General features: G+C 41.6%; 1 protein-coding gene across 3 annotated transcripts in view; it reads left to right on the top strand.

Moving 5' to 3' along the window:
- The window catches only part of M1AP (meiosis 1 associated protein), an 89,160-nt gene that overhangs the window by 25,704 nt on the left and 49,993 nt on the right, over nucleotides 1-13,463 (top strand). For all 3 annotated transcript variants that reach the window (XM_088841587.1, XM_055399058.2, XM_088841586.1), the window contains exons 2-3: nucleotides 463-648; nucleotides 1,520-1,688. In XM_088841587.1, coding sequence (XP_088697713.1) covers nucleotides 463-648; nucleotides 1,520-1,688 — 355 coding nt within the window. The remainder of the gene's footprint in view (nucleotides 1-462; nucleotides 649-1,519; nucleotides 1,689-13,463) is intronic.

The following is a 13,463-nucleotide window of genomic DNA, read 5'->3' as shown; positions in this document are numbered from 1 at the left end:
CTTTTAAATGATCAACCACATCAAAATCCCCATTTCTGGTAAAATATCACTCTTGAATAGAGTGCCTCCCAGTTCCTAGACTGACTGAGAAATGAAGAGTGACACATTTTGAGAGTGACACCGCTGGCCTCCAATTTGCAATAAAACTGAGCAGTCACAACTGATCCTTCCTTTGGCTGAGTGAATGAGTTAAAACACATTTTCTGTTTCTAGTAACTCCACATAATCAATACCTTTTGGCTGCAAATTTTAGGGAAATTTGTAAAATTTTAGGGAAATTTAGGGAAGGTTTTAGTGCAGTGCCTAGAATGGAATATGCATTCCATAGATATTGGTCAAATAAATGGATTTTCAGGAAGGGAAAAGTACTCTTAAGTAATAATTGATGATAAATTAGACTGCCAGTTAATCTGTAACCTGGGTCACTAAAGATGTGCACCCTTGATTCATTTTTCTCTGCAGCAAGTGAAAGGAAACTTTGCTAGGCTGCAGGCCTGTATCTCAGAACTCCACATACTGCAAAGAGAAGGTTGTTTCAGACCACAAGGCACTTCTCTGCAGCTGGCAATAGAAGATGGGCTCCAGCAGTTCAAACAGTACAGCAGACACATGAGCAAAGGTGCAGCTCTGACCTACAGTTCCCTGGAGGTAAGAGATGCTGGCCTTAGGACACTAAGCCTTCTTCCCATTTAAGTCCATCTAAATTCTTCATTATTTGCCATCCTTCTATTGTTCTCTGTTTCATTCACATTGAGGATCATCACTAGGTACACCATTGGGTGTGTGAGTGAGTTAAAATACATTCAGTTTCTGTAACATCAGGCATCAAACAAATGACTTTAAAAATAATTATGCTTTCATCCACATGCTTATTCACCAGTCAAAATGTCTAAGTACAAAATAAAATTGCATATATTTAATATTCGCCTTCCAGAGTTCCGCCTGGATTCAGATTAAGCAAGGAGAGACATCCAATGGAAGAACCACTGAGAAAAGAGCATATAAGCTCTCTGATATTTAGTACACATCTAACAAGTGAAATTTAAGGATTCTGTTTCCTTTGTTTCTTCATGAAATCAAAGCACTTTGAGCAAGAGGGATACTGCCTGTGATTCAAGCAATCTTAAAAGCTGAAACAGAGTGGGGGACTTCCCTGGCAGTCCAGTTGTTAAGACTCCATGCTCCCAACGCAGGTGGTATGGATTTAGTCCCTGGCTGGGGAATTAATATCCTACATGCTGTGGCATGGCCAAAAAGAAAAACTGAAACAAGGATGTCTTCTCACTAGTCACTTTCTGGGATAGATCCAGTTTGTTTGGAAGGGTGCTATGATGATCTATCTCACCAAACCTCTCCCACCAGTATCTGTCAAATAAAACTTGATTTGCAAGTTACAATTAAATCCTCTTCTTTGCCCTAAGACACTACTTCGATGTTTATCCTCTAGATCTAATCTGTTACATTTTTCACTCTGTACATCAGCGAAAGTAGGCACAATGATTCTTTGATTTATTTCCAGATTACCGTTCTGACTTCACAGCCTGGAAAAGAGGTGGTCAAACAGTTGGAGGAAGGATTGAAAGATACAGACCTAGTCAGGATCAGGAAGCTTCAGGTGGTTGAGATCACAAAGGGAGTCCTAGAATGTATGAACTCAGCATCCCCTATTGAAGAGCTCAGCAATGAGGGTAAGGATTAAATGAAAAGGTTAAAAGAATGGTTAGAATTTTAATGAGTAGTCTTTTACAGCTGAGGAAGATTATTTTCCATGGTCATTTTATGTTTTTAAATGAAATAAAGCCAACAGATTTCACTGTGGTCCATAAAAGTGTTTCTAGGTGGTAGAGTTTAATTTTTTCATCTTATTTTTAGTTTTAGAAGCAATATGTATTAATGTAAAATCTGAAACATTATAGGTAAAGAAAGTAAAACTTCCTTCCTCATCAAGAGATTGGGGTATCCTTTGTAATGTTCTAATAAATGTATAGATAGAAATGCTTCATATTTTAATGGGATCATGACATACATATATTCCGTAACCCTCTCTGTGTGTTGTACAGCTGTCTATGTTAGTATCTGTAGACATGCTTCATTTTTTACTGGATACATCATGTGTTTTACTTTCTGGTTGGACCATAGTTTGTTTAATTGCTTATTAGTGAATAATTTACATTTTGCTGTATGAAGAGACTTACATGCAGAGCTGGCTTCATTGGGCCTATGACCAGTACAGTCATACAAGGCCCTGCATTCAAAAAGGCCCTATGCTTAGAATTTAATGCTTTTGGGTAACTGTCTTAAAATTCTTGATAATTTTATCTTTGAATTTGTGCTCTGTAAGTGACGTTTGACGGAACAATGGAACATGTGCCAGGGGTTTATATTCTCGGTTCATATGTGTCCTGCCTACCTCCTACCTCCCCAGAATGGGTTCTCAGTCACTAGCTTTCCAGTCCTGATGGTCCTAGACTGCCTACGCCTACCAGGCACTACTGGCACCAGATCCTTCTCAGAAGAGAAAGTATTTAAACTGAGTTTTAAAATGCAAGTAGGAATTAACCAAGCAGAGGGAGAGGAAAGGGAGACTCAAAAAGGAGACCAGGGGCATGAGAAAGCAAGATAAGTCATCTTTCAGAGATAAACCCATGGTTCCATGTCAGGAGCCTATCAGGCAGAGGCGGCAGTAAGGCTCTAGAGGTGGGCAAAGGTTACATGAAGAAAGGCCATATATGCCATATACCCATTCGAAGGCATTTGGATTTAATGCTGAAGCATTGGAAATTTATGAAAAGATTTTTGTCGGAAAGTCAAACAGAGATTCTCAAATTATGGAATTTAAGATTTTCAACTGATTTTAACTTTTCCAAAACTCAAGTTAAATTCACCCTCCAGCAGTTCTTTGGCTTTCTCCAAGGTTATACACACCTGGAGGTGCTCACTGTTCTGATATCATTGATCTCTTCCTGGTACCACAAAAATAACCTCACTCTTCACTTCACACCCTCATTGGGTCAGGGAGTTGGTAGCTAAGGGTGTGTTTCCATCGAATTCTGACTCATGTGGATCCTTCCAGCATCATGGACCTTTGACATTGTGCCAGTTGGGGTAGGAGGGTAACCAGCCTTGCTGTGTGGTATATGATATCTTACCTACTGTTAACACTCTGCTTTTCTCAAGCCAGTCTCCTCACTTACTATCCTATTTACATCCCTCCACTTGTAGTAATCTTTTCCTCTGAATTTCCTCTTCTTTCCTCTGAATTCTTCCCCCTATCCTCTTCCAACCAAATCCTTTTCATCCTTTAAGGCCTAATTCAGGTTCATGACTACTGTATTGATTTTCCTCTTCTTAGAACAACCACAAAACTTGTGGTCTGTACAATACAAGTTAGCACTTAATAATATACCATATAGAATTATTTACCATTGCCTTATTGTGCTTCCCTAGTAGCTCAGCTGATAAAGATTACGCCTGCAATGCAGGAGACTCCAGTTCGATTCCCGAGTCAGGAAGACCACCTGGAGAAGGGATAGGCTACCCACTCCAGTATTCTTGGGCTTCCCTAGTGGCTCAGCTGGTAAAGAATGCACCTGCAATGCGGGAGACCTGGGATCAATCCCTGTGTCAGGAAGATCCCCTGGAGAAGGGAAAGGCTACCCATTCCAGTATTCTGGCCTGGAGAATTCCATGGACTGTATAGTCCATGGGATCGCAAAGAGTCAAACATGGCTGAGCAACTTTCTCTTTCTTTCTTTCTCTCTATTATGTGATAATTTTATCTTCTCACCTAAATTGTAAACTAGTTCATTTTTTTATCTGCATTAAATCTTAAGCTTTAAGCCTTGGCATTACAAATTTATCTTATTTATATATGTGCCCCACTCTGTAAGTATCTGCTAGATTAGCAGTAAATACTTGTTAAATGAACTGATGACTGTGATACCTGTGGAGTCTGTGGGATGATGTTCCCAGCATCCCCTGCACCCCCTTTCTCTAGTAACACCTCTCTGTTCCTAGTCACAGAGTGGGCCATAACCCAGGTAAGGCAATCATAGTTCTCCAGGCCAGTAATCTAAGAGTCCCTCCCCGTGGGTTCTCAGACTGAATCTGTAAGAGAGAAGCTCCTTTTAGTTCTCTTTGGCCATGAACAGATCAGGTATGGACTATATCCTTTTCTCCCTTCAGTGACTAGAGAAAGGGGATACAGATCTCTCCAATCTTATACAAACTATTCTAGAAATTAAAAAAGAAAAAAAATCCCCTCCCCCTAGTCATGATATAAAGCCAAACAACAACAATGGCAGCTGGATGGGAGGGGAGTTTGGGGGAGAATGCATATATGTTTCTGTATGGCTGAGTTCCTTAGCTGTTCACCTGAAACTCACAACATTGTTGATCAACTATCAGTTCAGTACAGTTCAGTTGCTCAGTCGTGTCCGACTCTTTGTGACCCCATGAATCACAGCACGCCAGGCCTCCCTGTCCATCACCAACTCCTGGGGTTCTCTCAAACTCATGTCCATCGAGTCAGTGATGCCATCCAGCCATCTCATTCTCTGTCGTCCCCGTCTCCTCCCACCCCCAATCCCTCCCAGCATCAGAGTCTTTTCCAGCGAAGAAAGCTGATTGCCAAAGAATTGATGCTTTTGAACTGTGGTGCTGGAGAAGACTTTTGAGAGTCCATTGAACTGCAAGAAGATCCAATCAGTCCATTCTAAAGGAGATCAATCCTGGGTGTTCATTGGAAGGACTGATGCTAAAGCTGAAACTCCAATACTTTGGCCACCTCATGCGATGAGTTGACTCACTGGAAAAGACTCTGATCGACTATTCCTCAATACAAAACAAGAGGTTTTTAAAAAAAAGAAAATTGCAAGACAATCCACTCATGAAAATAGGTAAAACCATCTTAAATAATCTAATCATATCTAAAAAGAGAATACAGAGCTGATCAAGTTGAGTTTATCCCTGTAATGCAAGGTGATTTTGCATTAGAAACACATAAATATAAATTTAACCAAGGAGGAAAAAATTTATATTCTGAAAACTATAAGATATTCATGAAGGAGATTAAAGATGATACAAATAAATGGAAAGATATCCTGTGTTCATGGATTAGAATTAATGTTGTTAAACTATCCACACTGCCTAAAGCAATCTATACATTGAATGCAATCAGTATAAAAATACCCGTGACTTTTTTCACAGAACTAGAAAAAATAATCTTAAAACTTGTATGGAACCACAAAAGACACCAAAGAGCCAAAGCAATCTTGAGAAAAAAGAAAAAAACTAGAGGCATCACACTGCCTTACATCAGACTATACTACAAAGCTACAGTAATCAAAAAAGTATGATCAGACACATAGATCAATGGAACAGAATAGAGAGCACAGAAATAAACCCACATACTTATGATCAATTAATCTACAACAAAGAAGGAAAAATACATGTTGGAGAAAAGACAGTATCTTCAATAACTGGTTTTGGAAAAATAGCACAGCTCTGCATAAAAGAATTAAATTAGAACAGCTTCTCACACCATATACAAAAATAAACTCAAAATGAGTTAAAAACCTAAATGTAAAACTGGAAGCCATAAAAATCCTAGAAGAAAACATAGGTAAAACAATTTGACATAATATTTTTTTAGATCTATCTCTTAAAGCAGTGGAAACAAAAGCAAAAATAAATAAGTGGGATATACTTAAACTTAAGAGCTTTTGCACAGTGAAAGAAACCATCAACAAGATGAAAAGACAACCTACTAAATGGGAAGAGATATTTACAAATGGTATCGTTTGATAAGGGGTTAATATCGAAAATATATAAAGAGCTCATACAACTGAATATCCAAAAAAAAAAAAAAACAATTAAAAATGGGCAGAAGACCTGAATAGACATTTTTTCCAAAGAAGACATATAGATGGTCAACAGGAACCATCTATATGTATGGCTGCTGCTGCTGCTGCTAAGTCACTTCAGTCGTGTTCGACTCTGTGTGACCCCATAGACGGAAGCCCACTAGGCTCCCCCGTCCCTGGGATTCTCCAGGCAAGAACACTGGAGTGGGTTGCCATCACCCACACATAAAAGGATGCTCAGCATCACTAATTATCAGGAAATGCAAATCAAAACGACAGTGAGCTATCGCCTCACACCTATCAGAATAGCTATCATCAAAAGATAACAAATAATAATCGCTGGCAAGGATATGGAGAAAGGGAACTCTAGTACACTGATGGTGGGAATGTAAATTGATGTAGCTACTATGGAAAACAGTATGGAAGTTCCTCAAAAAATTACAAATAAAACTAACAGAAGAGAATGTAGTTGCCGATTCCTGACAGTGCATCTGACACGAAGCTGGATGGGGTAGAGAGTAGGGGATGGTAGTGAGGGATGGTGGGAGAAGGAGTAGGCAGTGGTGAATCACTTATAAATGACTCCAAAGCAGGACCTGGAGCCTAAATTCCAGGAGGATAATGGTCATTCATGACGAAGAGGGAAAGGCCTGAGACATGGAATCAGCAATTGCAACCCTTCAATGTGAGTCAGCGGGCCCTGAGAAAGGGGAATTCCTGCCACCTGGCCTTCATTCAACTGCAGCCACTCCAACCACTTGCTACTGTGAACCTAGAGGAAACTCTGAGAATACAGGATTACAGGCCCCAGTTAGCTACGATGCCCTATGACCTGCAACCAGAGGATTATACATTCTGAAAAAGACAATTCAAAGGACTGTCTCCAACCTGGACAGAAAGAGCCTTATCAGATGACACAGATTTACATCAAGATAAAGATGATGTTCAGAGAAAACCTACAGCCACTCCTCCAAACAGATCCAGCAGGAATAACCACAAAAGTCACCCTGGGGCCCCTTAATAGAACAGGGCGAGAGCTCCATGACCCCAACTAGGTAGGGTCTACGAGTCCTGTGTCAGCATTAAAGAAGTTACAGAAGACTGACAATTTGTCCTTTTGAACTGTGGTGTTGGAGAAGACTCTTGAGAGCCCCTTGTACTGCAAGGAGATCCAACCAGTCCATTCTAAGGGAGATTGATCCTGGGTGTTCATTGGAAGGACTGATGCTAAAGCTGAAACTGCAATACTTTGGCCACCTCATGCGACGAGTTGACTCACTGGAAAAGACTCTGATGCTGGGAAAGGTTGGGGGCGGGAGGAGAAGGGGACAACCGAGAATGAGATGGCTGGATGGCATCACCGACTCAATGGACATGAGTTTGAGTGAACTCCGGGAGTTGGTGATGGACAGGGAGGCCTGGCGTGCTGTGATTCATGGGGTCGCGGAGAGTCAGACACGACTGAGCGACTGAACTGAACTGAACTGAACCCCAATAAAGATTTCTTGGGGTTCACGTCTCAAGGAAAATTTGAAGTAGGAGATAGATGGGTACTTGGGCTGAACAGCTGGTGATTTTCAAATGGAGCAAAACTGAAGTTTGTTTAAAGCCAGACAAGAATGACACAAGTTTCCCTTCCTCCATTGATATGGAGGGGATAAACTGATGGGGGGATTTGTTTCAGTGAAAAGGAAAAATGAGGAATGAGTTTTTCTTTTTCACTTCTCTGAGAGTAAAGAAGATAAAGAGAACAGTGAGCAGGCCTGAACATTCCTAGTTTATTTTACTTTAACTGCTCCTAATTCTGCATGTCCGTAACTAAGTTTGATTTTCTGCCCCCTAACTCTGCTGAGCTACACTTCACTTGACTCTATGCTAAATATGTCCCCTATCTGGTGTTTACCTTTACAACAGCCTTCCCCTTGTAGTTACAAGTCAGAAAGAAGGCCTTAGAGCCACCAAACTGCCAGATGCAGTTACTGGGTTACTGACACCAGTTTATGACTATCTTTGAAACAGTGCAAGAGTAAGAAATCAAGATCCTATCACCTTTGTTCCCTCATCATCTACTGCTGACTGCGAGCACTTACCTTAGAGGCACAGTTCTTGAGGCAGGAGCATACTGTGTTCCCCTCTCCATCAGCTGAGAATAAAAGCCACCATTCTATTTCTTCCAAAAAAAAAAAAAAACTAACACGACATTGTAAATTAACTGTACCTTGATAAAAAATTTAAAATAGAATTACCATATGCTCCAGCTATTCCATTCCTGGGTATATATCTGAAGAACACAAAAACAGTCATTTGAAAAGATGTATGCACCCCAATCTTCATAGCAGCATTACTTCCAAAAGTTGCTTATGGAAGCAATTTGTGTCCATCACCAAATGAATGGATAAAGGAGATGTGGTATATGTGTATATATACAGTGGGATATTACTCAGCCATAAAAACAACTGAAATTTTGCATTTGCGCAACATGGTTGGACCTAGAAGATATTATGCTTAGTGAAGTAAGTCAGACAAAGACAAATACTGTACATTAGCACTTATACTGGAGAAGGAAACGGCAACCCACTCCAGTGTTCTTGCCTGGAGAATCCCAGAGACGGGGGAGCCTGGTGGGCTGCCGTCTATGGGGTCACACAGAGTTGGACACAACTGAAGCAACTTAGCAGCAGCAGCAGCAGCACTTATATGTGAAATCTAAACAAATAAATGAATGAATATAATAAAACAGAAACAGACTTATACAGAGAACAAATTAGTGGTTACCAGTGGGGAGAGGGCTTGAGGGGGAAGGAAGATGGGGAAAAGGATTAAGAGGTACAAACTACCATTATAAAAGTACAAGCATATAGTGTTCAGCACAGGGAAATAGCCAGTGTTTTTATAATGACTTTAAATAGAATATAATCTAGAAAAATATTGAATGACTATGTTGTAAACCTGAAACAAATATAACATTGTAAGTCAATTATGTGTGTGCTTGTGTGCTCAGTCGTATCCAACTCTTTGTGACCCCAAGGACTATAGCCCACCAGGCTCCTCTGTCCATGAAATTTTCCAAACAAGAATATGAAGTGGTTTGCCATTTCCTACTCCAGGGGATCTTCCCAACACAGAGATCAAACCCACATTGCTTGTGTCTCCTGCATTGGCAGGTGGATTCTTTACCACTGATGCCACCTGGGAAACTATACTTCAATAAAAAGGAAACAAATGTATAAATATAATTTACCACATAAACAAATGAAAAAATTATGTTATCTTAGTAGACACAGAAAAAAACATGATAAAATAAACATCCATTCATTATTTAATGAAAAAATCTTGTAAACCAGGGATAGAAAATAACTTCTGTAACTTGGCAATAATGTTTCCATCAAAAATCTATAATACAGTCCTTACTGGTGAAATGTTAGAAGGATTACCTTCATGCCTCTGCATGAAGCACACTATGAACAAGTGAAACTAGACTAAACACAGAGGAAAAGAAAAAAAAAAAGTGGCTGAGATGGCAGAATAGAAAGACCCTGAACTCACCTTCTCTTGCAAGCACAACAAAATCACAACTATCTATAGAGTAGCCATCAATGAAAAAGACAAGAACCTACCAGAAAAGGTCTTCTACAATTAAAGACAAAGAATAGACCACAATCAGATGGGTAAGAGGGACAGACTTGCCATGTAATCAAGTCTCATACACACTGGGTGAGCAACCCACACAATAGAGAATAGTTATATTGCAGAGGTTCTTCCACAGAAGTGAGAGCTCTAAGCCCCATTTCAGGCTCCCCGGCCTGGGCTGCACCAGAAATATAAGCCACAGAGCACCTGGTTTTGCAGGTTCAGTTCAGTTCAGTTCCGTCGCTCAGTTGTGGCCAACTCTTTGCGACCACATGAACTGCAGCACACCAGGCTTCCCTGTCCATCACCAGCTTCCAGAGCTTGCTCAAACTCATATCCATACAGTCGGTGATGCCATCCAACCATCTCACCCTCTATTGTCCCCTTCTCCTCCTGCCTTTAATCTTTCCCAGAATCAGGATTTTTTCTAATGAGTCAGTTCTTCGAATCAGGTGGCTGAAGTATTGGAACTTCAGCTTCAGCATCAGTCCTTCCAATGAATATTCAGGACTGATTTCCTTTAGGATTGACTAGTTTGATCTCCTTGCAGTCCACGGGACTTTCAAGAGCCTTCACCAACACCACAATTCAAAAGCATCAATTATTCGGTGCTCAGCTTTCTTTATAGTCCAACTCACATCCATTCATGACCACTGGAAAAACCATAGCTTTGACTAGACAGACCTTGGTGGCAAAGTAGTGTCTCTGCTTTTTAATATGCTGTCTAGGTTGGTCATATCTTTTCTTCCAAGGAGCAAGCGTCTTTTAATTTCATGGCAGTAATCACCATCTGCAGTGATTTTGGAGCCCAAGAAAATAAAGTCTGTCACTGTTTCCATTGTTTCCCCATGTATTTGTCATGCAATGATGGGACTGGATGCCATTATCTTTGTTTTTTTGAATGTTGAGTTTTAAGCCAACTTTTTCACTCTTCTCTTTCGCTTTTATCAAGAGGCAGTTTAGTTCCTCTGGCTTTGCAGGTTTGCAGGGCTTAATTTCAGGAATCCCAAGGACTGAGGGAAATAGAGACTTCATTCTTAAAGGACACACACAAAATCTCACACACATCTGGATCCAAGGCAAAAATAGTAATTTGATAAAAGCCTGGGCTAGACCTAGCTGCCAGTCTTGGAGAGTCTCCCAGAGAGATGGGGGCGGGGTGGAGGGTGACTGCCACTCACCCTGTGGACATAGGCACTGGCAGCAGCCATATTTAGGAGCTTTCTACTGTATGGACACTGGTCCAGGCAGGCACCATGGTGGTGTCTTCCTCCTAGCTCATTCACACCAAGACCTGGCCCCACCCAACAACTTGGCAGCAATTCTGGTACATCTCAAACCAAACAACTGACTGGGTGGGGACATAGGCTCATCAATCAGCAGACAGGCTGCCTAAAGACTTCCTGAGCCCACAGCTGCCTCTAGATATGCCTCCAGACACAACCCTGTCCACCAGAGGGCTAAGACCCAGCTCAACTGACCAGTGAGCAGGCACCCGCCCTATCCTCTGGGAAGCTTGCAGTAGCCTCTAGACCAGCCTCACCCACAGAGGGCAGACACTAAAGGCAAGAACAGCACAATTCTGCAGATTGCAGACCCAGCCCACCCACAACAGGCCAAACCTTACCCTAGGATCAGCTGGGCCGTGGCCCTGCCTACTAGTAGGCCAGCACAAGCTTTTGGACACTCTAGACCCCATACCCAACAATATTAGAAATGTCTCCCCTGCTCTGACCCCAGCAATCTGATACCAACTCTGGGATCCCTGGGCTCAGCAGCTGGACTCCAGGACCCAGATCTGCCTTACAATAGTCCAGCACTAACGCCAGACCTGGCTTCATCCACCAGTGTGCAGGCAACATCCCTGGAGTCTTCTGGACCCTGACTCTAGCCAGCAGAGAGCCAGCACTAGCCCCAGGGCCCCCAGCGGTTCTGCAGTTAGCTAGCTTGTGACCAGGCTCTGCTAACCAGCACCTAGTAGCCTCCGCACAAGGCAAGGCCTGGCAACCAACCTGGCCAGGGGCTAACTTAGCCTACCAGAATGCTCACACAGTCAGCCCACCACAACAGAAGGACCCCTCATGGAGGGAACCCCTCGAGCATATAACTTGGGTAACAAGAGGGATGTGCACTGAGGGGATGCATAGGATATCTCCAACAGAAGGCCACTTCTCCAGGGTCAAGAAAAGTAATCTACTACATACATAAAAGTACAAACAACAGCTTAAATAAAATGAGGCAATGGAGGAACATGTTCCAAACAAAGGAACACAATAAAATCCCAGAAGAACTAAGTGAAGTAAAGCTAGGCAATCTATCCAAGAGAGAGTTCAGAGGTGTTTTTTTTTTTTAATACAATCAAAGAATTCAGGAGAAGAATAGATGCATGGAGAGAGAAGTTGGAAGTTTTTAACAAAGAGTTAGAAAATATAAAGAACAACCAAACAGATGAAGAATACAATAATTGAAAAATACACTGCTGCTGCTGCTAAGTCACTTCAGTCGTGTCCGACTCTGTGTGACCCCATAGATGGAAGCCCACCAGGCTCCCGCATCCCTGGGATTCTCCAGGCAAGAACACTGGAGTGGGTTGCCATTTCCTTCTCCAATGTGTGAAAGTGAAAAGTGAAAGTGAAGTCGCTCAGTCGTGTCCGACCCTTAGCGACCCCACAGACTGCAGCCTACCAGGCTCCTCCATCCATGGGATTTTCTAGGCAAGAGTACTGGAGTGGCTTGCCATTGCCTTCTCCGGAAAAATACACTAGGAGGAATCAATAGTAGATTGAATGTTCCAGAGGAATGAATCGGTAATCTGGAAGACGGGGTAGTGGAAATCACTGCCACTGAACAGAAACAAAAAAACGGAAAAGAAAGTTTGAAAGATTGGAAAGGACAGTTTGAAAGACCTCTGGTACAATATCAGGCACACTAATATTTGCATTATAGTGGTCCCAGAAGGAGAAGAGAAAGAAAGGGCTGAGAATATATTTCAAAACATAATAGCTGAAAACTTCCCTAACCTGGGAAAGGAAACAGTCACCCAAAGTTCAGGAAGTAGAGAGAGAATCCCATATAGGATTAATCCATAGAGGAACACCCCAAGACACATTGTAATTAAAATGACAAAAATTAAAAATAGAGAACATTAAAAAGGAGTAAGGGAAAAGCAACAAATAACATACAAAGAAACTTCCATATGGCTATCAGCTGATTTTTCAGCAGAAACTCTTCAGGCTAGAACCAGGTGGCACAATATATTTAAAGTGATAAAAAGGAAAAAACTGTAACCAAGATTACTCTACCCAGAAAAATTGCCTTCAAAAATCAGGAATAAGACATGGGGGCCCCATTACTGCTTTGATTCAGCTAAGTTAATCATAGTGGTTTCCCAGATGGTGCTAATGGTAAAGAACCCCCTGCCAATGCATGAATTAAGAGACCCGCTCAGGCCCTGAGTAGGGACGATCCCCTGGAGAAGGGTATGGCAACCCATTCCAGGATTCCTGCCTGGAGAATCCCTTGGACAGAGGAGCCTGGCAGGCTACAGTGCATAGTTGGACACAACTGAAGTGCACACATGCATGCAGTTGTCATAGACTAGTAAAATAAGAAACATACTAAAAAAAATGCGAAGATTGGAAAGAGAGAAACAAAACTATTTTTATCTGAAACATACTTAATTGGCTACATTAATAACCGAAAGATTCTATGGAAAAATTAGTAAGAGTGTAACAAAGTGGTTGGACATATCCATGGACTATAGCTCGCCAGGCTTCCTGGGAATTCTCCAGGTAAAAATACTGGACTGGGTTGCCATGCCTTCCTCCAGGGGATCTTCTCAATCCAGGGATCGAATCCAAGTCTTTCGCATTGCAGGTAGTTCTTCACCATCTGAGCCAGTGAGGAAGCCCAGATATAAGACAGATATACAAAGTCAGTAGCATTTCTATAATTAGAAACAAATTCTTA

Source organism: Moschus berezovskii, chromosome 11 (genome assembly GCF_049115385.1).
Source record: "Moschus berezovskii isolate FMDL1 chromosome 11, NW_MosBer_1.0, whole genome shotgun sequence".
NCBI lineage: Eukaryota > Metazoa > Chordata > Mammalia > Artiodactyla > Moschidae > Moschus > Moschus berezovskii.
This window is presented reverse-complemented; position numbering and strand designations above follow the sequence as displayed.